The sequence below is a fragment of the Theropithecus gelada genome, chromosome 7b, assembly GCF_003255815.1.
Source record: "Theropithecus gelada isolate Dixy chromosome 7b, Tgel_1.0, whole genome shotgun sequence".
Classification (NCBI taxonomy): Eukaryota; Metazoa; Chordata; class Mammalia; order Primates; family Cercopithecidae; genus Theropithecus; species Theropithecus gelada.
The window spans coordinates 97,003,398-97,029,053 of NC_037675.1; the positions used below are offsets into that span (position 1 = coordinate 97,003,398).

A 25,656-nucleotide genomic window follows, 5' to 3' on the forward strand; every position below is an offset into this window, starting at 1 on the left:
GATGGGGTTTCACCATGTTGGCCAGGCTGGTCTCAAATTCCTGACCTTAGGTGATCCACCTGCCTTGGCCTCCCAAAGGGCTGGGATTATAGGCATAAGCCACCACACCCAGCCTTATGATAGTCTTTTATTAAAACTCTTTCAAACTGTGGCTCACTAAAATTTGATATCAATTAACAGTATCTCACTAGGATACACTTTCAAAAAATAGTACGTTTAGAATTAGCAAATAGGATTTTTCTGACTGTAAAAGGAGAAAATAATATTTAAAATCCTCCATTTTTTTCCAGCAAAGGAAAGTGAACAATTAATGCCTCATCCCATTTGTAACCTGAATCATCCCTCCCCTCCCTGCAATGAAACTGGGGTCAATTTCTTTTTTGCTACATGAACTGTTTTCTATTTATTTATTTTTGAGACAGAGTCTTGCTCTGTCACCCAGGCTGGAGTGCAGTGGTGTGATCGTGGCTGACTGCAACCTCCACCTCCTGGGCTCAAGCAATTCTCCTGCCTCAGCCTCCCGAGTAGCTGGGACTACAGGCACCCACCACCAAGCTTGGCTAATTTTATATCTTTAGTAGAGCTGGGGTTTCACCACATTGGCCAGGCTGGTCTCGAACTCCTGATCTCAAGTGATCCGCCAGCCTCGGTCTCCCAGAGTGCTGGGATTATAGGCATGAGCCACAGTGCCAGTCCTAGACGAACAATTGAAGAAGGCTGGAGCAATGGGTTCCCACAATAGCAAGACTGCATTGTGAAGGCATGAAATTATTAAAGCTCAAAGATTGAAGTACAAAGTGAAATTCTGACTCACCATAAAGTGCATTTATGGCCTTGGCAATACATCTCAGCAATTATTCAAAAGAAAACAATTAAACTTCCTAAATGTTCTTCTGGCTGCAAACTCAGTACTATCAGAGGGAGACATAACGAACAGATAAATCTTCCTAACAGGTTTGACACACGAAACAGCAGCACTGGCTCCTTACTCTATCTATTCTGTGATCTAGGGACCTTTTCAGGTCTTTGGAATGTAATAATGTGAGTTATAAAAACTACTGGTTGAAAAAAAATGAAACACATAATACTATAAAACATTGCCATTAAACAGGCAGTTGGGGAAAATAAACAATTCTTTCATCACCTTTAATCAAAAGGCTTAACAAGTTTTATGATTACCACTTAATTCTTAATACCACTTTCCGGGAGATATGATTCAGGCCCATGTCCTTGTTATTAAATAAGGCAACAGAATGAAGTCCAACAGGTGTATGACTTTCAAGGCACGCAGCCAAGGAGCTTGGTCCTCAATGCGAGAAAGTAGCATGGGGACAAGAGGTACACAGCTTTCAGAAACAGCAGGCTATGAGCTTAGATTTTTTTATTAGATTTTTGGTTTTCTGTTTGTTTATTTGAGACAGAGTCTCGCTCTGTTGCCCAGGCTGGAGTATGCAGTGTAGTGGCGCAATCTCAGCTCACTGCAACCTCTGCCTCCTGGGTTCCAGCAATTCTCCTGCCTCAGTCTCCCAAGTAGCTGGGATTACAGGCACCCGCCACCACGCCTGGCTAATTTTTTGTATTTCTAGTACAGACGGGGTTTCACCATGTTGGTCAGGCTGGTCTTGAACTCCTGACCTTAGGTGATCTGCCCGCCTTGGCCTACCAAAGTGCTGGGATTACAGGCGTGAGCCACCACATCCAGCTATTAGATTTTTGGATTGAACATTTTGTCATTTTAATTTGCAAAGCACAAAAATCATCTGTGTATTTAGTATATATGCAGAACCAGCAAAGATAACTGAGATAGTTGATTTTCTACAGGACTTATTGGCGATGCTATGAATCAGCAAGAGAATAGAAATTGCATGTGAAGGCAAAAAACTTAGAGACACAAGTGCTAATGTCTAACATATTATATACGGGAAAAAACATAAAAAACATAATTTGGAGACCAAAATGTCTGAAAAGTGCTATCCTAGGGTTAATGTATGGTTCTAATGAATTCACGTATATACACAAAAATTTAACAAAAAAAGTACAATCTATGCAAGATGATAACACTTGGGGGTAAATATTTAGGAGCAGAGAAAGTACACACAGATTCCTTACAACCCTGCAGCCTTTATATGAAGAAATTCTTGAATTATATACAACCTTTAGCAGACATCAATTTGGATTTGTCCAAAATCCAGAAAGGGGAAAATAGATGTGGAAAAATCTGAGGAAAACCAAAAAGAACTCAAGTACTCAGCAACATTTAAGACCAGAGCCCAGTACTACACCTCTACCCAAACTCCAGGACAAAACTGGGTTGTCATGGCATCTGGGCTTTTCATAAACGCTCACCTAGCTCCCACAGTCTATTCTAGACTGAACTAACCAGATCTATAGCATGCCCTTTCTCTTCAGTGACCCAGTGACTCGGGTCAGGTGAAGGGAGCAGGAATTGTGTGACACAGTGGAGGCTGGCCTGCCTTCCTGTCTCCAAGATGTGGGCGGCTGTCATGAGCAAAGCCTCGGCCAAAGAAATATTAATAAACCAGCTGCCTTGTCAGATAGAGGTAGTGGAAATCCAACAAGCATTTCTAGCTCCACACTAGGAACTAGAAAAATTCTGACGGCTGGATTTTGCTTCAGTTCCTTACACATTATTTTTGGTATTGTCAGGGAATCCAGTTAATTCCAGGGTTGCAGTGATGCTCTAAAACTGCTAGATGTTAGCTCAGTGCACCACAGAGAAAGGTTTCAGGTTCTAGCTCAGGTCAACAGAACTCTGGGTCCCAAATGCTATTTTAGCTTAGGAATGTGTGGTGGTTTGGCTCCTTGTACAATCCAAGCAGCCACCTTGTCCTTAATATGACATTTGCAGAATGTTCTGGCCAGCTCAGATAGACACTTCTGTACCACACATTCTCATGCAAACACACCCTCTCATTTTCTAAGAACAAACAAGAATGCAGCACTGAGTATAAAAGGAACAGGGCCGGTGCAGCGGCTCACACCTATAACCCTAGTATTTTGGGAGGGCAAGGCGGGAGGACTATTTGAGACCAGATGTTGGAGACCAGTGTGGGCAACCTACTGAGAACTCATCTCTTCAAAAATAATTTTTTTAAAAAGGAAAGGTACAGAAACACTGACATGTGGAGTGCTCAGATAAAGCATCACCTTCAGTTCAATAATCTGAACTCTAGTTCTTCATTTGGGGCTGATAAAGGGGCTATCTCAGATATGTGAAGGTTTACACTATGAATTCAATGGTCAATTTGTTTTTGGAGAAGTGGATAGAAAACAGGAGTTCTACTAAATATAGTAAAGCCTTATCTATAAATAAACGCAAGAAAAACATTTTTAGGATGCCTGAGTCAGCATGTTTACATGGCATGATTATTTAGTTTGGGGTTTAATCCATCCTGTGACTCAAATCCCAGGATTCTCAGAAGTTTCTGAGTACTTCCCACCCTCACCTCTTCACTAATGTCCACGGGGCAGGAAACGATCACAAACTAAGGCCATTTACTCAAAACACCCAAAACATTTGGCCATAGATGCAGACTGATGACAATTGTTTATTTAAGTTGTATATTTTGTCATGTTTTCATCATAGGACTAAAGAGGAATTTTAAAACCAAAATGCCAAAATATAGGCAAAAGTTGATACTTTAGACGAAATATTTCGAATACTGTTTTCTTTGCTTCTTAAGATCACTGACATTTGGTGCTAAGTATTTCACCATATTTTGGGTTGTTTTATTAAAAATTTAAATTTAGATGTATTGTTTCAATTTCCTTGGTTTGGATACACGATCTGTTTCCTGCCCTTGGTCATGCTATCAAAACAGCTCCTTGAAAAAGCACCAACATGCTTTTCCATATCCTTAGCATTTCACACACTCTATGTTCTTATCATGTTCTACAAAAACACGGCAACTTTACTATGATTTAGCAAAACACAGGCTTTGTACTCTTCCTTCTCAAGGATTACTCTTAATCTTTAATGGCAGCTGCGTTCTCAACTTAATACAACGTTGAACAAACAAAAAAGACAAGTGCTTCTGAGCCCAATATTATACATTAGGTAAGGAACACGACACTCCTCATTACTGCTCGGTCTCAGGATATACGTTTGCACATTCTTCTCCCAATGTCAGTCAACACAAAAGCAGAATTAGTTTAGAGTGGGCAATGAGAAAGATGTCAGAATCAAAATAGACACAGGGAAAGTCACAAAGAGTTCGCAAGCATAAATGCCTGATAGCAAAAACGATCACAAAAGATTGCAAAACTACAATCCTGCACAAAGGCCATCTCAACCTTACACAAAAAATACATCTGCAATGCCTGCCGAGCAACCGCCTGTCCAACCTGGGCCTGGCGTCATCTTTGTTACTAATCCTTGTGGTCAAAAATAATTACCTCAAAACAATTATGTAACCCTCCTCATTTTTCCTTTAAAGACCTTTGTCTTCCTCAATCTCCCAGGATACACACGGTTAACTATAGCATGCATTTTCTCATTGCAATGCTCTATTCCTGAATAAATGCCATTTTCTTTTAGGGCGCCTGTTTGTTAAGTTGACAGCAATAAACAGTTTAGGTTTTTGGCAACAAATCACCAATATTTACTTAAAAACAAACAAAAAACTTAAACACAGCCATGAACAACAGGTTATTTTGGGAAGAATTTAATATATTCTCTATTGTTAAGTGCACCAGATGCTGGACTTCTGAAACAACAATTATGCTTCAGCATAACAGCATTTTCTACATATTTCTGTTCATGTTGTTTGTTCCTCTGATTTACCCGGAATCAATGAATCTGAAAAACAAAAAGATTCTTTAAGCACCTGGTAAATTTCAGGTCCCACATTAGAAAATGAGCAAGCATCAATAATATTGATGGAGGTGAAAATACGACACCGAGACTTCCAGGTAACGTCCCGAGTTTACTTTCATAGTTTACTAGGCTCAGGTTTCATGGCGAAGGATTATTTGAAAGACTCACTCACTGACATGTGCTGATTTTCTGATTTTAAATTTGAACACTCTCAAAGCATAAACAGATCACCTCCAGCAACACTGTAAAAAAATACTCAAAGTTTAAAAAAAAGGAGTAACTTGTAGCAGTACTTAGTGTCCAACAGAAAACACTCCATCTGCTAAACAATATCTCGACTGCAAAGCTTATCTTACTGTTGGCGGATAGATAATGACATAGCCCAGTCATTATCACCGTGGCAACAGTGACCAGAAACTATCAGAGGAAAATTGCACATGGAACAGCTGGCTCTCGAGCAGGCATGCCTCAGCTTCCTCTGGAGTATGCTTTTTCTGCAAGTCTGGTGTGCTAGAGGGTACTACCAACCCCATGCGGCTCCAAGACTACAGATTATATAAATCCACTGGTCCTGCTCTTCCGGATTTATTCTTCCCGCCAGTAGGAGCACTTACCACGTTCCAAGCACCGTCCTAGGCACTGAGGATACAGCAGTGAATAAAGTTGAGTGCCGGCTAGAGAAGTCAATAACCAAGCTAGTAAATCCTGTATATTGTCAAACACTGGTAAGAACAAGGGAGAACAGAAGAAGCAATGGGCCTAAGGAGGCTTGCTTTCCCTCCTCTGCACTCCCACACTGCTTTGTATCTGCTTCTCATTTGTCACGCTGGCTCCAAGCTTTGGGCACCAGGTCTCCCTGGACATTCCGCGCTGGCACCGCACCTAGCACCCAGCGGCTGCTCAGGAGACGTTTGTAGAACGAACGAATTCACTTCTTAGTTCCCCATTCAACAAACCTTTCCTGATCCTAGGCCCAACAGCTTAAAAGGCTGGAGGACCAACGAGGCTGGAAACTCAGAGGCGGCCGAACGCGGTGGCTCACGCCTGTAATCCCAGCACTTTAAGAGGCCGAGGCAGGAGGATCCCTTGAAGCCAGGAGTTCGAGACCAGCCTGGGCAACAAAGTGAGACCACCCTCCCCCCCACTTCCGTCTCTACAAAAAGAAAGGAAGAAAAACGAAACCCAGAGGAAATCACACAGGCAAAAGCGCTTTACAAACTTTAAAAATGAAAATTGTTCTAGAGAAATAATCGCGTGCCGGAGGCGGAAGCCCCAGAGCGAGCCTCAGCTCCCACGTGGCGGCGGAGCCGAGGCTACAGCCCGAGCGCTGGAACCCCGGTCAGGCTCCCGCTCTCCGCCACGACGAACCGCATTCGGCCGCGGCGCTCCGCAGGCGCCCAGGGACGCCCACCTAAGCTGGGAGAGGCGGATACTGGCCCGGCCTAGCTCCGCTACCTCCCAAGAGACCGGAACCACGCGCCCACCAACCACGTTGCCATGGCAATTCAACCACCGCCGACACCGGAACCGGAAACTTCATTGGGAGGTGACCCCTTCCCGGCATTCCGCGGAACGGGCAAGTCCCGCGCCTCTCCCAGTTGTCTCAGGGTATCCCAACTGGCCTCATTGGCTCACGGGAGGAAAGTCGTCTTCCCTCTTGTTTTGCCTCTCGTTGCCCTGCAAGCGTGACCCCGATGGACATCCATTCTCTCCAATTAACTAGCAAAGCGGTTGCCGACGGCCAATAGTAAGGCAGTAGGATGCGACTCAGGCATAAGGCCCACCTCCTACCTGCCGGACGGGACGAGCAACGTGATTGGTAGAATCGAGTAATTGCCGATCAGTGTTGTCCAATCACGGAGGGCAGTTTAGAGCCGGTCCAATGAGGGTCTCCAGTGGGTGGGTCGAACTGCCGCGAGCCGGGGAGCGCTCCGGGTGGCCAGCTGTGTGCCTGGGCTGTCGTGGGTTCCGGCGAGCGTGCGGAGATGAGCGGGTCCCTCGGCCGAGCGGCGGCGGTTCTGCTCCGCTGGGGGCGCGGCACGGGCGGCGGTGGCCTTTGGGGTCCGGGCGTGCGGGCGGCGGGCTCGGGCGCGGGCGGCGGCGGCTCGGCGGAGCAGCTGGACGCGCTGGTGAAGAAGGACAAGGTGGTGGTCTTCCTCAAGGGGACGCCAGAGCAGCCCCAGTGCGGCTTCAGCAACGCCGTGGTGCAGATCCTGCGGCTGCACGGCGTCCGCGACTACGCGGCCTACAACGTGCTGGACGACCCCGAACTCCGACAAGGTCAGGCCAGTGTGCCGGGCAGGCACCCTCCGCCCTGGGCCCAGGAGCATCGCTGCACGAGGCCGAGGGGTTCCGCCGCGCCGGGCTGGAGAGCGGGGCTCCATCGGCTGGGGTCTGTCTGGAGGTTCGAGTCGGGTTAGGGCGAGGAGTACTGTCCTGGAGTAGAGTTTGGGCTGCAGGTGTGGTTGATTTGACTGAGTCTTGAGGATCTGGGGCTCTCTACTGTTGCCAACTTGAGCAGTAGGTCAAGTCCTGAGGGTTCAGTTTTCCTCACTTCGAGCTAATATAGGCGTTTCGGGGCGGCTTGTCAATGACTGACTCGGAGGAGGGCGGCCTGCAGCCTGACTGCTCTGCACGGTTAGGAAACTCAGTAAGGACCCGCTGTGAGATAGGTACTTTCGCGGACACTCTGGGGAGGTTGGAAGCCATTGGCCTGCTCGTGGGTAACGGTCTGGGGCTGTCGATGGTGGGGAGAGGACTGAAGTTGGCTTTGAGGCTAGTGAGGTCGGAGGCTGATCTCTTTTGGCGCACGGCTCAGGGTGGCAAGCACCATCCTCTGTGGTTGCTACAAGCAAAGGGTTGGGACTGCTGTCGGCTGGTCTTAGTCGGGATCTGTGTTGTCGGGGAAAAGTCATGACATTTGGCTTTAGATACTCAAACACAGGGCTGAATGTATGTGGGCCAGGGCTTGGAGAGGTTTGTGGGGAAAAGAAGCAGCCCTGGCTCCTGGGCGCTGGACTAACTCACTGGCTCAGCCTCGGAGCCCAGGGGACCAGGGGCCAGATGGATCAGGCCAGGAGACGGGAGGCTGCAGCTAATTAGCATCTTTTCCAAGTACCCCAGGTGCATTCGCCAGTCTTATCTGAGTGGGGGAGGAGGAAGAGGCCAGGATAGTCAGGGTTGGTGGAGAACTGGGAAGGCTGTACCTGTTCCTTCTAGAGAGTGACTTAGGGTACCTGCATCCCAGTTAGAGACTTTCAGCGACTGAGTCCCTGCATGTCCCTAGCTAAAAAGAGGTGCCAGGTGTGTGCTAAAAAGAGATGCCAGGTTCTCTGTTACTCTAAATTTGAAATTACTAACCATAGTCATTCCTTACATTGATGAGACAGGCTGGTGTTTGGAAAAGCTTTGGGTCGAAATCCTCTTTTGTGGCTAATCAGGTGTAAAACTTAAGTCACTCAACTGCATTTGAGGATAATGAGACAATTTGGCAAAGTTTTTGTTAGGAAGACAAAGTAAAAATTACAGAAAGTGTGTATCATCTTACCTGGCACAGAAAGCACCCGGTAAATGGTAGCTGGCTTTATATAGCACTTTATGGTTTTCAAACGTATTTTTTCCCAGATTATCTAGTCCTTAAAGACTCTTGGTGATGAGTGATCTTCCATTTGCTGTAGGTGATAGTGGTGTGGGTGGGACCTAGAAGGCATGTTAAGTTGAGGAGTTGACAGGGCAGGTTCAAATTACCACGTATATGTAATATTGCCATGTGTTATTCTCATGACCCTTTTGTCTTCCTGGTCAACTAGAATGCCACCAGTTACTGGGCTCAGTTTTATCATGTACAAGGCAAAGGACCTGCAGTCTTCCTTCAAAGACAGCTTCTCTGCTTAAAAGAGGAGTAACTGTTTTGCAGTCTTTTAACAGAGACCTTGCAGGGGGTCCGCTGCAAATTGCCAATATGGCACTAATAAAAAGTTGTGTTGTTATCTCGCTTAGTATAATGTTTTGAGGTTTTTGGTTTGTGAATTTATTTTCTCTTGTTTAATATAACTGGAAATGAGATATGCTGGAATATAGCTAATAAACTGAAAGTAGGAGCAAAAATAAGAATATGTACTGATACCATTTTATTTTTCTGTCTTTTATCCATGTCTGGTGTCTGGTTTTGGAGTTTACTTTCTTAAGTATTCAAACAGCAGCAACAGGAATTTAACCCTTACATTCCTTGACCAGTGAGTTTCATCAGATTGCTATTTTGGTTAATAAATGTGTTGTATAGATATTGAATATAACATATACCTCTTTTATTGATTAGAAAAGTAAAGATTAGTGTAAGTATTAACATTTGGACTGGGGCAGGGTGGTAAAAGCACGTTCCCAAAATGGGGATTAGTTCAGCCAGGGTATTAAGACTCTTCCCCTCTTCTCTATACAGCTTTATTTACCAGGAGCAACTAATGGGCTGTCTGATGCTTGCTTTTGCCAGCCAAAGCTGTGTACACCAGATCCAAGGTCATTTCTAGTAATAGGAACAGAGCTCTTGCAAAACTGGCCTTGTGTTGGTTCTTATGCCAAGGAGACCTGAACTTTACAAAGGGCCCAAACCAGAGGAAAACATTCTTTCGTAGTTTTGGGTACTTGGTTCCCAGGAGTGTGATGCGGACAGATCTTAAGACTGTGACCCAAGGAACAAAGGTGACTATGAGGCAGCATTGTGTTCTGGCCTTCTCAAGACCTTCTTGTACTTCTCTTTTTATCTGGAGTGCACACAGAAGACAGTCACAAAGGGATCAGGTCCCAGTAGACTGACATCGCTTCCTAATCCTAGTCTTAATAAAGGAATGTATGCTCATGGAAGCAACTTGGAAAACACTGAAAAGTTTAAGAAGGAAAATCACCTATAATTTTATGGAAACCATTGTATTAACATTTGGATCTAGCTCCTAACAGCTTTTTTTTTAAAACACATCGAGGCCATGCTTGTCTATATGTAGTATTTTGCCCTCCAGGGAACATGTCTGATGCAGCTGCCTGTGGCACTGCGTGTACGGCTTATGCAAAGCAAGCTTTCAGTGAGCATTTCAATAAATAAATAAATGCTGCTTTTATTTGTCATTATATTGCAAACTCTGTGGCCTTAAAGACATTATAAACACTTGCTGCCGATTTAGATCATCACTGTAGTCCTTGCATCTGGAACAGTGACAGAATAGGGACTCAAATATTTGTGGAATAAATAACCATATCCTATTGTTGAAATTTTATTAAGCATTTGAAAATACGCTCCACCTTTTCAGTATCAGGGAATTGAAGACAGTAGTGAAACACGTGTCATGCTGGTGAACCTTAAAAGTTGGATAACAAGTTGTGTGTATGTGTTTGTGTGGTGCACATGTAGTAAGCTGCAGATGGCAGTATAAAATGGCACCAACACTTTGGAGGAGTAACTGTCAGTACCCAGTCAAGTTATGGGTGAACAGAGCCTAAGACCCAGCTGCGTGACTCCTAGGTATATATTTAGAGCGGGGGATCTGCAAACTTACCCTAGTAAAGGGCCAGAGAGTAAGTATGTCAGGCTTTGTAGGCAGGTGGTCTTTGTTGCATCTATTCAACTCTGCTGTTAGATAGCCTGAAGTCAGTCATGGGCAATATGTAGATGAATGAGCAGGCTGAGTTTCCATAAAACTTTATTTACAAAAATAGGAAGTAGACTGGATTTGGCCTGAAGACTACAGTTTATCCGCCCCTGGCCTAGAGACTGACTTCTGCATGAGGGTGTTAGGACATGGGTCCCCAGCCCCCAGGCCAGGGATCCAGGCCGTACAGCAGGAGGTAAGCGGTGGGCAAGCAAGCTTTACCGTCTGAGCTCCACCTCCTGTCACATCAGTGACGGCATTAGGTTCTCATAGGAGCACAAACCCTGTTGTAAACTGCACATGCGAGGAATCCAGGTTGTGCATTCCTTATAAGAATGTAACTAATGCCTGATGATGTGAGGTGGAACAGTTTCATCCCGAAGCCATCCCCACCCTTTCCCGGTCCATGGAAAAATTGTCTTCCACAAAACCAGTCCCTGGTGCCAAAAAGGTTGGGGACCTCTGTGTTAGGATACCTGTGTCGGGGCGTTCATTGTAGCGTGGCTTGCAATAATGAAAAACTGACAGGAAGGGATCTTGGTCTATTAGTAGCAGACCGGATAAATAAACTTTAGTCATATGATGGAAAGGTAAACGGTAGTTAAAATAAACTAGATCTAGTTGTATTTAACATGGCTGAATGTATTTAACATAGCCATGTTAAAATGTATTTAACATGGCTAAATACATTTAACATGGTATTTAACATGGCTCAAAAATACAATGTTTAGTCAAAAAGCAAGTAGCAAACATGTAATTATGGCATAATACCATTTGTATATGTAAATGTTAAAGATATAAAACAGTCCCATATATTGCAGATATGTGTGCAATGCACTTGTAGCTAGCTCATGGGCAGGAGTGACAGATGGCAGCTAGAGGGTAGAGGCCACCTCTGGTCAGGGACTCAGGTAGCATGTGGTTAAGAGTCTGGGCTTTTGTACTCCTAAAAGCCTGGATATAAATCCTGGTTTCACTGCACGCTGTCACTGTGAGTTTTGTTAAGTTACTTAACCCTTCTGAGCCTTACTTTCTTCATCTGTAAAGTAGTGATAATTGTACCTGCCTTGTCAGATTTTTGTAAAGATTAAATAAGATTATTTTTGTAAAACGCTTAAAGAGTGTGAAACTCAGTAATCCTTAATAAATGGTTTTTTTGGGTTTTGTTTTTTTTTTTTTTTTTTTTGAGACAGTGTCACTCTGCTGCCCAGGCTGAAGTGCAGTGGGCAATCTTGGCTCACTGCCACCCCTGCCTCCCGGGTTCAAGCGATTCTCCTGCCTCAGCCTCCCAAGGAGCTGGGATTACAGGTGCCTGGCACCATGCCCGGCTAATTTTTTTTTGATTTTTTGTAGGGACAGGGTTTCACCATGTTGGCCAGGCTAGTCTGAACTCCTGACCTCAGGTGATGCACCAGCCTTGGCCTCCCAAAGTGCTGGGATTACCTGGTGTGAGCCACCGCACCTGGCCTGAATGGTATTTTTATTACTTTATGGTATACTTAATCACTTTTTCCTGCATTATTTTCCTATGCTTTTTCTGTTGCCTATTTTTCTCAGAAAATCATTACTCTGAAGGGTGGGTGGTGGAGGATGTTGGTATGGAGAGAATGTCCACACTGTACCTGGTACTATGCTAGGAGCTCAATTCATTTCATTCATTAGATATCATGGAGTCTTCATAAAAAATCTGCGAGGCGTGGAGTATATTCCCATTTTACAGATGAGGAAACTGAGGCTAAGAGCTTAACAGATTTGTCTGAGGCTACATTTACAGGCTAGCAAACTGGATCTACTGACCCTTAAGCCTGTGCCTTGCCCACTCTGCCCCGTGCTTTGCTTTTCTTCTAGTGAGGGTCTACTGATGTCCGTGCTTTCAGCTCAGATCATCTTATCTTGACTTAACGCCATTCTCTAAATTAGAGAATATGAAGAAATTGTGACTCTCAGAGGTGGTGCAACTTGCCCAAGGTCACAGAGCCTAGTAGGTAAGAGACAGAGTTGGAACTCATATTAGATTCTGAAGCTACTATAGTGAAGTTCTACCAGGAAAAATAAAAAGAAAGAAAACTATGATTATGCTGCTCTTATAATTTAGTGTCCAAACCAGGAGTATTGTCCAGTGTTCTGAATGTGATGAATTTTGAAAAATACCTTTTGAAAGTTCTGGAAGGGAATTTTAAAGTACATTTCTGTCCTCTTTCTGGGTTGATACTTTGGAATATGAATTTGTTTGTATGGGTTTTTTTAGTGGAGCATTAGATATGCGTAAACTGACTTTGTAAGATAGCCTCTGAACTACCAGTTCCTAGTGTTACTCTGCCATATAACTTTGCAGTCAGCATTTTCTGCCCTGGATGGAATCACCACTGTCTATTACGTATGAAATAATGATTATCATTAAAATTCATTCTTGGATATGATTTTCTAATTTTCAAGAGTAGCTCTCCGATTCTGAGTTATTTCAAGTGATATTTGTAAGAACTACCACTGCATATTGCAGTTTTTGAAAAGTAAAGTGTGAGAGAGACTAACCATGTTTAAACAGTTACTTGTGAGTCCGCAGGATTCATTTTAATATTCAACTTATGAATATTCATTTTAATATTCAACTTACGTCTTTTATTATTAGGAGTTTCTCAGCTTCACTCCATAGGAAGCAATTGGCTATTTCCTTAAATATTTAAACTGGTAATCAGTTTTCTTAAAAATGGAAAATAGCATAGTCATGAAGAAGGGTGCCAACGTTTGGCCTTGATGTCAGCTGCCTGTTACACCTATTCATCTAAAAATTAAAGAAACAGCTAAATTTAATTTTGATACACTGTCAGCTGCTGTCAAGAACAGGCAGGTGGCTCACGAGAAGTTAGTATCACTTGCATGTGGCTGTGTGTGTTGGGTGTTCAGAATGTCTGAAAGCCTGCTGGTTTTGGTAGATTTGGTGGTGAGGATTCTGGGAGTCTCCCCTTCTCTCATAGTCAGGACATACAATCTGCAGGAACATAAAATTTAATGAATGAGGCAAGCCCAATGCTTTGATTGTGATACTATAAAAATGATTGATGAAAAGCAATTTTACTTTAGAAACATGTATTTTTAGGGTAAAACGTAGTTTTGGGTAGTTCTTAGGCAGCAAACTTATTTCCATTTTTGGTGTGTTTCAAAAATTATAGACACCCACCAAAATAAATCAGTAAAAACTGATTATTATGGAAAGCTTCATGCAATATATTACTCATTGAAACAAAACAGATGGTTCATGCACATAAATGATTCATTTGCATAAAAGGTATTTAAGAAAGTTTAAGAGAACGAAAAGAAGATCATGTTTACTTTAAACATTTCTTAATCTCGCACCCAGCTCTCAGTCATCATAAAGATAAAAGTTTGTAATCGGCATCATTGTAAAAAGTAAGTTTTGATAGACTTTGTATTTGAGGACAGAGTTTGAAGAAAGTAAAAAACACACAAATTATGCTAGTTGTTTTTGTTGACATAGCATCAAACATCAGCGTGATGAATAACTTGAATTCATCAGGGTATTCTAGTATATCTAGATGTTTGGCATTATAAAGACATTTTGATGATTAATGGAATTTACCCTTTATTAGCAACTGCCAAAGAGCTAGCTGATGTTTCTTCACCAGCACCCAGAGTGGCTGAGAGGTGTCCTGTTGGGAGGCCTGGAGCAATGTAACCCTTTCTTAATATGTGACGTCTGGAAAAGGAAGATAAAGCCCTTGGTTAAGGGGCTTTCTCTAGGACTGTCGTTAAGAGCAAAGGCAGGTTTTTTTAATAAGGCAGTAACTTTTAAGAAAAAAATAAATTATATATTGGGACTTGTGATATAACTGAAATCAGTAATTTTATTTGGAAAATGATAATAAATTATAGGGTATCAAGAGCAAGTTTTTGTAGTTTTAGTCTGTTTACATAAAAATCAATTTGTGTAAACTGTACTATACTTGAACAATCTATTGACTTTTCTGTTTTGTTTACCCATATGCTCATTTTGGCCATTTAAAAATATCTGTGTAAATATAAAAGTGTCACATAAGAGTTAGTTCCTATATGCCATGCTTTGACCATCTTCGTTTTTAACATGACCAATACAGGCTTTTTAATGGCCGGCTATGTTTTTGAAAGGACAGTCATCTCAACATACAAGCAGAAAAGGAAGTAGAATGATGAAGAGGAATGTTAAGAGTAATCTTTTATGTCTTAAGATTGAAGCCACATTTCTTTCTTACCATTTTGTTACAGTCATCGTCCTTGTGACTCAGACTTGAACAGAGTAGTCACACAGCTGCACTGTCACAGAGCATCCCTCATCTCCTCTGTGTCCTCAGAGCCATTTGCACACAGGACTGATCACATGCTTGCTGGTTGGGTTTCTTGGTTGCTGTGAGCTCTGGAGAGTAGAGCGGGTCTCAGCCCCCGAACCCCCCAGCCCTGGACAGGGCCCTTGCTGAGCTCTGGGCCTTCATTAGACCTACCAGTCTCTTTGGGTTCTGCACAGAGCCTGATCATCCACTCCACAGAGAGCCCATCACAGTGGCTGGATAGATGGGAACTGACAACCCATAGCCGTGGGACAGGAATTTTTCCCTGGGTAAAAGTAATTGTTAAAAACAAAACAAAACAAAAAAACTCAGCAACTCATCATCTCGAGCAGAAGTAACTGATGGCCTGCACCAACCTAGACAGTCACAGTCATGAAAAGCGCACAGGTGGGATTGCCCGAATTGGCCGTGAATTACCGTGATGGATCCATTTGGGTATGAAGTTGGTTGTGACATTTCTTCAAGTTTGCTTCACCTGAAGCTTGACTAGTAGATGAAGAATTATGGCCTTATGTATCTTATGTGACTTGCATTACCCAGTCCAGTCCTCTGCCATTAATCTGCAGTATATCAGGTATTTTACTGAGGATCTTACTTACCTAATTCTCACAAAAACCTTGTGAGATGAGGGTGGAAACAGGATGAGAAGTCAGGTGACTTGTCTGAGGGTGGATGGTTTGTAATTGGAAGTTAGGGCCTAACCACTGATCTCTTTGACACGAAAACTCGTGCTCTTAGTAGCAAACACAGTGCTCTTAAGATTGGGGGAAGCCAGGGAGGGACAATGGGTTGTCTGCTACTAGTGGATCAGAATGACATATTTAATCACGAAAGGTTCAGCTTTCACCATTTAAATAACAAATAAATGTTCTTTCTCCATAGGCATTAAAGACTATTCCAACTGGCCCACCATCCCGCAAGTGTACCTCAATGGCGAGTTTGTGGGGGGCTGTGACATTCTTCTGCAGATGCACCAGAATGGGGACCTGGTGGAAGAACTGAAAAAGCTGGGGATCCACTCTGCCCTTTTAGATGAAAAGAAAGACCAAGACTCCAAGTGAGGGCGGCCAGGTCCTCACTGAGCAGAGAGGGAGCCGTTCATGTCAGAGACTCACTGCCAGAAAAGCCTTACCCATTTTGGTTTTCACTATTGAGACCGCAGCTGCTTGCACTGATCATTTTGGTTCGTGAGCAGTTGGGTGATTTTAGTTTGTCTGGTGTTTGGGCTAAGAATATTTTATTGTGGACTTAATTCCAACCACTGCACTGTAACGATTCAATGCTGTATTATGAGATTGCTGTAAACAAAATTCATTCTTGTATTGTCGCTTATTCTTTGCCTGATTCAGGAGTTAAATAGGAGCTTTGGAATCATTATTCGTGACCCCTCTGCAAATGTGTCAGTCTCCAAAGACAGTATCTCCCCCCAGATTTTGTGTAGCTTCCTTTGTTACGGAAAATGATGGACAAAAAAAGAAACTGTGATAACTGAGGCGTTGGCATTGTTTTTTAAAATAAACTCCAGCACAGGGATGCTGTGCATGCCTGAGTTAATTCTGAAGTGCATGTGTCTGTAAGGATTTGGAGTGCCTGCAATGTTTTGTGTGTGGGAAGTAAGGGTGATTCTCATATTCTTCTATTAAATTTGCCACAAGAATTGCCATTGAGCCCTGGTCTACTTTTTGGGGGAAGCTGCTGTTTGGATGGTGAGTCAACTACACAGCTGGAGGCGTGGGTGGGCTGGAGGGAGCAGAGGTGGGTGAGGCCGGAGGCGGCGGCCCCACCTGCCTATCTCTGGAGTCCTGTGCTTGGCAAACTGCTACAGTTAGATAGGGAGACATCGGCAGCAGTCCACCGAGCTAGGGGATTTAATGAGTATTTTACTTCTTAAAAAATGGGGCCCTTTTTCAAAGAGGACATAATTGGGACTGTGGCAGAGATTCTCCCAGTGTCTGGTGTCTTTATAAGACTTTTCCACGATTTCTGCATCCCAAGACTGGAGCCTGGTAGAGCCTGGGGCTGTGCAGTGGCCGTGGGAAGGAAGCCCACCCTCGTGCGGCGTGCAGGCTTTGTTCATCTTCAGGGACTTAAAGAGAGCACTTGTCTAGAAATGTGGCTTTACGAGGCAGAGGTGGGAAGAAGGATGCATTTTCTCATGGAAAGGGCAAAAAGGGACAGGATGGCTCCTTTTCCCCAGAGCCATTCTAGAGGCTGTTCTTCGTTGCTTATTTAATCTCCCTGAGTTCCTCTTGAGAATACTCTGAAAACAGACTTCCTCCATGAGGTCAGGCTAGAACTGGATGGAGTTGCCCCTGCTCCCCTTCCCCAGAGGTTTTGGAAGGGGAAGGAAAGCTGTATCCCCCCGCCCCCCGCCCTGGGACTGCCCCATCAGATGAGAGCACTGCTCCTCAGTGATCACCCACGTCACAGTGTCAGAGAAAGAAAAATAGATTATTCTCAGAAAGAAAGGTTATTACATTCATTGTCTGCTATATCCCATGATACCTTTATGTCTGCTGTAAGCTAAGGGACCTTAGGATCTTAGAGGAGGTTAAAACACATCCATTGGAGCCATTTGGTTTAGAAATGAGGGAAGCAGGAGCACTAGAGGGATCCACCTTGTCCTGTAGACAGAGTCACCATGAATAAGTCACTTCATACTGCCTCTGGATGGATATAGGCCATGGACCAGAGGCCGGGTCTGCAAAATTGTCCCTTGCTGTCACATCTAGTGAGGAGTGTGGTACATATTCACAATTTTGCTTCTTTTGGCTTTTCCTTAAATCTGCCTGGGTACCCTTAGGTTTCATCTGAAAAGTGGAATGATGAGAAACATTGATGGGAAGCATCAACGTGAGAAACCTCTCTAGAATATGATTAGAGCTAGGAAAAGGCTGCCAAGTGAATAATTTGACCCATGCTTATGAGTCATAGTGAGATCATATCGAAGTCATTAGGGAACTTAATAAGTTGAAGGAATCACTGGGCTCTACCAGGAATGTAAGTGTTCTTTCTCAGAGTTAATTAATAAGTTTTTCTATATGTTTAACAAGCCTTTACCCAGTAGAAAATTGAAGATGCTATCTAGTGTAAGTCTGAATAATTTTGATGGTCTGCGTAATAAGAATTTGCTGTGAGGAGACACAGAGTTTCCTTGTGCAAACAGCAGTATCACACACCTATTTAAAATGCAAGGACTGCTCGGGTTTTCAGTACAGTCCATTAGGCCTGTATTAGTGTGATTATATTGTCTATTTGTCATAGCTTCAGGGTCTGTGTTATTAGACCCTTAGAAATAGATCACGTTATTTTAGAAGATTAAACATTTTATGATTTCAGGTAGTTTTAATTTTTTTTCATGGATTGGTAGTTACATAAATGTCATTACGCTTCATTTAAGCTATGAGTTTTAGAGAGATCTTAGGACAGAAGATAACTTTTAAGTTGGGTTTCTTTTTTACAAGCCATAGCTGCCAGCTTAAGAGAGAATTCTTGTTACATTCGTTAGGTTTACTTAGATATTTTGACATAAATTATATTTTGAGAAATCAGGTCCCTTGTTTGTGACAGGAGGGACTGTACTAAGGGCAGAGGAATGACTTGGGTTGGCAAGGTTTTATTGGTGCAAACTGACTGATTGATTGAAAAAGGGTCTTGCCCTGTTGCCCATGCTGGAGTGCGGTGGCCTGATTATGGCTCACTGCAGCCTTGACCTCCTGGGCTCAAGCGATCCTTCCCACACAGCCTCCTGAATAGCTGAGACTTCAGATGTGCATCACAGCACCTGGCTAATTTATTATTATTATTAGTTTTTAGAGACAGGGTCTCCCTATGTTGCCCAAGCTGATCTTGAACTCCTGGCTCAAGTGATCCTCCCACTCTGGCCTCCCAAAGCGTTAAGATTACAGGCATGAGCCACTGTGCCCGGCAGAAACAAATTTAAATGTGAGGTGAGAAAGCTTTCATGTTGGTTCCTGTTCACCGACAGGAAAAGATATATATTAGGGGAGGGCCACACAGAACACTGATTGTTTTAAAAATTTAACATTCCACTTAAGAACTGTTTAGTAAATCTAAAAAACAGCTTTAAATTGTGCCTGAGAAGCATATAATAGCTACTGTGAAGCAGAGCAGAGGAATGGTGAAGAGAAAAGGCATTTTAAGGTCCAGGGGCTTACGGAGATGCATGGGGTGACCCAGGAGAACTCGTGTAAAGCCACATTCCCATCTTATTTCCTGAGAGTAGCATCACTTTAGGTCTGAAAGCTATGTGGGCATTTTGCGTAAGGGGAGCATTGTTTTCTTGGCAGTCGCCTTGGGAGCCCAGTGCAGTTGAGCTGAGGGTGGAGTCTAAGCCAATAGATGCCACTGAAGGTGCACCTCACCTCAAAGATCCCTATGCCAGATTGAGCCAGAATAGCCATGTTATTCCCCTCCTTGTGAACCTCCCGGGGCGCCTGGATGTGTCACAGTGAAGTCTCTCCTGCCCCAGAAAGCCTTCCCTGATCCCAGACGGAACAGACCCCTTAATCCACTCTACAGCCCTGTTCTTTGCTCATCTCCCCAGAACCTAACTACCTTTTACTCGGCTTTGTTCAAATCCCCTCTGGCCAGCATACAGAGTGCCCCGAAAAATATATTTAGAAAAGAGTGAAGAATTTCCTTTCTTCATTCCTTTTGGATTAGTCACAAGAAGTGTTAGGCTGTTAAAGGTTACAGCCTCACAACGCCACAGGAGCTAAGAGCTGGGACTCAAGTCACACCATTACAGGTTACAGGTTCGCAACACAGTAGTAGCTAAGAGCTGGGACTTAAGTCACCCTCCCCGGATTTGCATGCCAGCCCCTGCTGGGTGTGCTACTGACCTCAGACGACTTAGTAACCTCCCTTCCTGCTTAAGTGGGCAAATAGCAGATGCCACCGACCTCAGGCGTGTTACAAGCTTAGATGACAGCACCTTATCGAGAACATGGCTTATAATGAGCTCTCCTGTAAGTTGACCCTGACAGTTAATGTTGGATTACACCTGGACTTTGTACCATGCTGTGGTATCCACCACCGTTTGGAGGGTTTAAGGGAGTAGAGAAGGACAGGCTGATGAACAGAACATTGTCCATGTTTGGTTGCCTCGGGAACATAGAGACTCATTGTTGAACGCAAAGGACAAGATCTAATCCTTGTGATCATCTGTCAGCGGACTGCCCAGCAGCCCTAGGGGACGGCAGGGCCTTCAGCCAGAAAGAATTCCCTGTAAAGTATCTTTCCTACGATTACAGTTTGACTTACTGCCACCGAGTTTTATTTTTAAAAAGACTGCTTCTATTTCATACCGAAGTGGAGGGTCTTTTCTGAACGGATATGTTAGACAGTTACTGTGTTGAGTTATGCTTCAAAGAACGCAGTTTAACCTTGAGTGAATTCTGATTTAGCAGTAGCAAGGATTGTGGCACTGGGTTCTACTGTACCTCATTAGCCATTTTCACAGGGATTCATTTTGCCAGAAGAAGGAGGTAGAAATGTTCTCCGGTTCCTAGGAAATTTGGTGAGCAAATGTGGAAAGTATTTCCCGATTATTGCTGTGTCTTCACTAGTCCTGAGCAAGCTATCAGCTTTGATCATCACCACCACCGATGAAGAAACCTTCCTGGGGAGGCCGTGCTGAGCCCGAGTCTGTGGGGACCTCTTCTGGCTCCGGACCCAGGCTGGGCAGAGGCTGAGACTTGAGCTGGGTGTCAGATACCCCTCACCCGTTGCCCTGAACTTGAGGGTGTTAGGGTGCAGTCAGAGTCTCACATAGGTATCATAATATTTCAGATCTCAAGGAGAACTTCACAGTTGTTCAGTACGTTTAAAAGTAAATTGCAATCCTGGGAAACTAGCCGCACACTTCCTGTTATTTTGGCCTTTTGAATTGTTTGGTTTTTTGTTTGTTTTTGAGATGGAGTCTCTCTCTGTTACCCCGGCTGGAGTGCAATGGTACTTCTTGGCTCACTGCAGCCTCTGCCTCCCGAGTTCAAGCGATTCTCCTGCCTTAGCCTCCTGAGTTGCTGGGATTACAGGCACCTGCTACCATGCCCAGCTAATTTTTTGTATTTTCAGTAGAGACGGGGTTTCACCATGTTTGCCAGGCAAACTCCTGATCTTATGATCCACCAGCCTCAGCCTCCCAAAGCACTGGGATTACAGGCATGAGCCACTGCGCCTGGCCTTTAAGTTGTTTTTTAACTTTTGTCCATGATTCCTTAGTAAAGTCTCCTTAAAATGATTCTTGGGAGAGCAGAGGACAAGGGGCGGTGTCAGTTACACCTGTCTAAGTTACTTCAGGTGCACTTCGTAAAAAGTGTGGTGGGATGTCCATATCCTAATCCCCGGCATGTGTGACTGTGTTACCTGGGGTAAGTGTAAGCCGTGTTTAAGTTCAGGATCTTGAGATAGAGAGATTGTCTTGGATCACCTGGGTGGGCCCAGTGTAATTACAGGTGTCCTGGGCAGGAGGGAAGCAGAGGTGCCAGTGATGTACTCTGAAGAGGATGGAAGGGGCCGCGGGCCAAAGACTGCAGGCAGTCTCTAGAGCTGGAAAAGCCAAGGAGACGGATCCTCCCCTGGAATCTCCAGAAAGAACACAGCCCAGTGAAAGTCATTTTAGACTTCTGACCTCCTGCCCTGTAAGATTAAAAATTGGTGTTGTTTTAAGCCACTAAGCTTGTCATTTGTTACAGCGGCAAAAGGAGACTAATACACCTGGCTGCCTGGATTTTATGGTGGACACTTACTTAGTATGAGCAGACAGTGGGAAGGGTCAAACAATTATTGAGCATTTACATCCGTAATTTGGTCCTCACCAAAGATCTGCAAATGTGGGATATTCACTCTTCCTTTCAGAGGATGACACAGAGACTGGGAGGGGTCAGGTCACTTGTCCAAGGTCACTACTTGGTAGAATTCGAGCTGTGATCAAATCCATATTGTAGCGTCCTTCGGAGGCCCGGCTCAGTGAGTGCAGCCGCTTAGTGCAGCTGTGGCCGTGGTGTCCAGAGTGTTTGCCCTGTAGCCCTGAGAATAACTGAATTTGAGCTTCAGTTTCCTATTGAAAGAGCCAGGGAGGCCAGGGATTTTGGAAGTTGCCCCTGGCCATCCACTATCAAGTATGTGAAGGAAGCAGAGGATCCCACCTCTGAGGTCAGACAAATAGAAGGTGAATGCAAATAACGCCTCCTTGCAAATGATGCCTCCTTGCAAATGATGCCAGGGAAAGTCTCCTGGGCCCCGTGTGTTGTGCGGACAGGTGGCCAGGCCAGAGGTCCTGCTGAACTTCACTGTGAAATGCCAGACAGCAGGAAGTAAACAAAGTGCTTTGTAAGCGAGCTCCCGCGGGCTGCTGGTCTTTCCCTGCACTTCCGTCCGACCTCGGTCACAGCCCTGGGCAGGCTCAGCTATTTCTACCCATACTCAGGGCCACCTGTTGCCCCAAGTTCTCACTTCCTGGCGGTGTCCCTCTGCCAGCCCTTGCTGCTGCCCCCACCTTCCTCTGTCTGCCCCCCACCCCCCAGCCTTTTCCTTGGTCACAGTTGTCCTTTTGTTCCCTGTGGTTGTCCGAAACATGGTCAAATAGGGTATAAGCTTTTAGTATCCCATTCATTTGCAATTTTAACCTTATTTTTAATAAAATAATGCATGTATATAATTAGTCAAATGATACTTTAAAAACTACAGTATAATGAAAAACAGCACTCTCCTGCCTTTTCCCTTTTGATCCATGGGTCCTGTTCTCTATAGGCAACACATTTCCATTTCTTAAGCTGTTCCCCTCTATATTTCATTTCCTTCCTTCCCTCCCTCCCTCCCTTCCTTCCTCCCTCCCTCCCTCCCTCCCTCCCTTCCTTCCTCCCTCCCTCCCTCCCTCCTTTCCTTCCTTCTTTGTTTTGTTTTTTGATACTGGGTCTCACTTTGTTGCCCAGGCTAGAGTGTAGTGGTACAATCACAACTCACTGCAGCCTCGACTTCCCAGGCTCAGGCGATTTTTCCACCTCAGCCTCTAAAGTAGCTAGGACTACATGTGCGTGCCACTACGCTCAGCTACTTTTTTGTATTTTTAGAAGAGATGGGGTCTCACTGTGTTGCCAGGCTCGCCTCAAACTCCTAGGCTCAAGAGATCCACCCACCTGGGCTTCCCAAAGTGCCGGGATTACAGGCGTGAGCCACTGTACCTGCCCATGTTTTTTAATGTGTTTTTTAAACACTGCCAATGTTTTTTAATGTGCTTGTATTATTTATTTGCTAATCAATCAGATATTATCTATCCTCTTTGCCATTTTGATAGATAAGAATGCTCTCATATGATCATCAATCTATCCTACTCACTGTTCCCTATACAATTAGCACAATCATCAGTCTTTACATTATTATTGACAGTATATATGTTAGTGAAATAAATATATATAAATAAGCAAATGCTATATTCCTTTTTTAACTTTTACCTCCCTTTGTTAAAAATTGTCTTTTTTTTAGTTGTTTATTTTCTATTTGATTATTTCGTATTGGATTTTTATACAGTGCACAAGCATCTGCCAAATACCTGTCAATAAAGTTTTTGAACAGAAGCATCACATAACTCATGGTCGCCCTTGACCCCTGCCAAGCTCCCTCCTGGAATCCTCCACCGTCCAGCTGCTGTCTGATGTCTGTCATCATCCTTGCTCTTCCGGTGTTGGATTTTCTGTTCCCTGTGTCCCATGTCTTGGTCTTTTTGGTTTATTCCTTTGCTCTGCTGGAGCACATCTTGCAAAAGCTTCCTAAAGAAGATGCATGGGAGGTTCACTCTTTGAGACCACGTCATTGGAAAAGGTTTCCTTATGCCGATATTGTTATACAACTCGGGTCTGCCTGCTCAGCACAGTAAGACCAGATATCCACACTGAGGCTTTGCAGCAGTAGAAAGGAAGCCATTTGTTTGCAGGGTACCACGCAGGGAGGACCAGGAATCGAATGCTCAAATCCTGACCACCCCCCCACCCCCCCGATGACTTGTGGGTAAGGGTTTTTAGAGGCAGGGGTGCATTTCAGGAAAGCAGAAGCTACAGGCAAAATCATAAATCAATACATAGAGATTACACATTGGTTTTGGCCTAAAAGGGTGGGATATTGTGAAGGAGAGGTGGGGCTTACAGTTAGGTTCAAAGATATTCTGATTTGCAATTGGTTAAGGAAGAGAAGCTTTGTTTCCAACTTTGGGGTCAGCAGAAAAGAATATTATCTCAGGCTCATGGGTGTGAGCTGAGAGGCTCCCTTCAGGCCCCTGAGGAAGAAACTTAGAACAAAGAATGAAGGTCAGACTTCAGTCCCCAGTTCCCTGACCTGAGATATACGTGCCAGTGATTTGTTGGGTGGGGGTCCGGGTTTCTAAAAAACTCAGACATATGTTAAGATGTTATCTTAGTTTCTATAGGGAACCAAACATCTCATGACTAACTTCCTGGCTACTAGCTTAGGCTACTATTGCCTTCTTATTCATCAAGTTGCTTAATTCTCAGAGCTAGCTGGTGCCTCAAATTTCCCTTGGAAGCTTCATGGGACCAGGGGGCCCTGTTTTGTTTCCTGGTGTACTCCAAGTGCTTAGAATCACGCCCAACAGAGGTAGGAGCTCGCTATGTACTTACTGAATGGATAGACGGGTGTTAGGGTCACAGCTGCAGCCAGACATGGCTCCTCATAGGTGAGTGGGGTGTGGCTGAGAGCACAGAAAGCTCTGCCATGACAGCAGAGTCTGCGTGGGCATCGGGAGGCACAGAGCGGGGGTCTCCTGGGGCTAGGGGCCATTGAAAAGTGATGCCAGCACAAGTCTTAGAGGACAATGCGCCTGGGACTACCAGGCAGCACCAGACAACACCAGATGACCTCAGTAGGTCATCTTTGCTGTCACACCCTAAGGAGACAGTGTGCAGCTCACAGTGGTGGCCCCATCAAGTGGACAGGGTCCCACAAGATCATGTGTTATGCTCAGCAGTGATTGTGCTGGCAGAACCTGTACCTTGACATTGAGCCAGACCCTGAGTGTGTGGCAGGCCCTGGGCATGTCGTACTGCAGGCGTGTGTGTTGCTGAGTTGCAAGTAGCCACGGGACCCCTGACACCAGCACCACACTTAGACCCCTGCACTCAGGCACCCTTGCCCCTCTCTGGTTGCTCCCCTTCCCAAAGGACAGCGAGTCAGTGGGACCAAGGGCTGTGGTCACCTGAGCTCTTGCTCTCTTCCTCCTCAGACCCTAATACAGGTAACAGGGTCTAGGAACCCCTTGCCCCAATGCTCAGGATCTGCGTCCAGGCCCACGAGCTTCTAACCCAGTCCATGCTCCTGAGGAAAGACAGCACCACCGTCCTGGGTGTACACACCCCTCTGCAGGAAGAGTGTGTGGTGTTGTGGACAGAGCCTGAACGCAGAGCTCCGTTGCTCACACTCAGGCCCCTCTGGGTGCTGCACGAGTGACCCAACAAAGCAGGTCCAGACGCTCACTGCTGGCTGAGTCCAATTAACAAGAGCGACATCTGATAGATAGAAAGTGAATTTATTACCCAAGCTAGTAGAGGGGAGGCAGCCGAATTCCTGTCCAAATTAACCGCTTCAATTTTTAGCAGGAAGGCAAGAGTTTAAAAAGAAAAACTTGATAAGGAAGGCATGCAAGAATTGGGCTGAGCAGAATGTGTGTGTCTTGTTTTGGTGGCCGTGTCGGGTCCCAGTCCACCTGGACCTCGGGCTGACATCATCTCAACAATGGCTGGGCTGTTCAGCAGCCACCTTGAGGTCATCCCTGAAACTTTGCAACTGGGTCTCCAGACTTGGTCTG

General features: G+C 44.7%; 1 protein-coding gene, 1 long non-coding RNA gene and 1 other non-coding gene across 3 annotated transcripts; 1 reads left to right on the plus strand and 2 right to left on the minus strand.

The window, feature by feature from the left end:
• Positions 1 to 4,669: 4,669 nt before the first annotated feature.
• LOC112629320 lies at positions 4,670 to 6,605 on the minus strand. Its single transcript, XR_003120575.1, has 2 exons — positions 5,452 to 6,605; positions 4,670 to 4,819 (listed from the first exon to the last, which is right to left on the minus strand). It is a non-coding gene; the product is annotated as an uncharacterized LOC112629320 (long non-coding RNA).
• Positions 5,117 to 5,391, minus strand: LOC112629585. The gene has a single exon (XR_003120679.1).
• A 12-nt stretch (positions 6,606 to 6,617) lies between the features above and the next one.
• Positions 6,618 to 16,475, plus strand: GLRX5 (glutaredoxin 5). The gene is made up of 2 exons (XM_025392876.1): positions 6,618 to 7,117; positions 15,699 to 16,475. Exons 1-2 carry the CDS (start codon positions 6,823 to 6,825, stop codon positions 15,875 to 15,877), a joined length of 474 nt encoding a protein of 157 aa, XP_025248661.1. The 5' UTR covers positions 6,618 to 6,822; the 3' UTR covers positions 15,878 to 16,475.
• Positions 16,476 to 25,656: the final 9,181 nt, after the last annotated feature.

Bases quoted from the DNA above. Each gene is read 5' to 3' on its own strand.
- GLRX5 (XM_025392876.1), top strand. From the start codon at position 6,823: ATGAGCGGGTCCCTCGGCCGAGCGGCGGCGGTTCTGCTCCGCTGGGGG. The intron at 7,118-15,698 runs GTCAGGCCAGTG...CTTTCTCCATAG, and splicing joins CGACCCCGAACTCCGACAAG to GCATTAAAGACTATTCCAAC.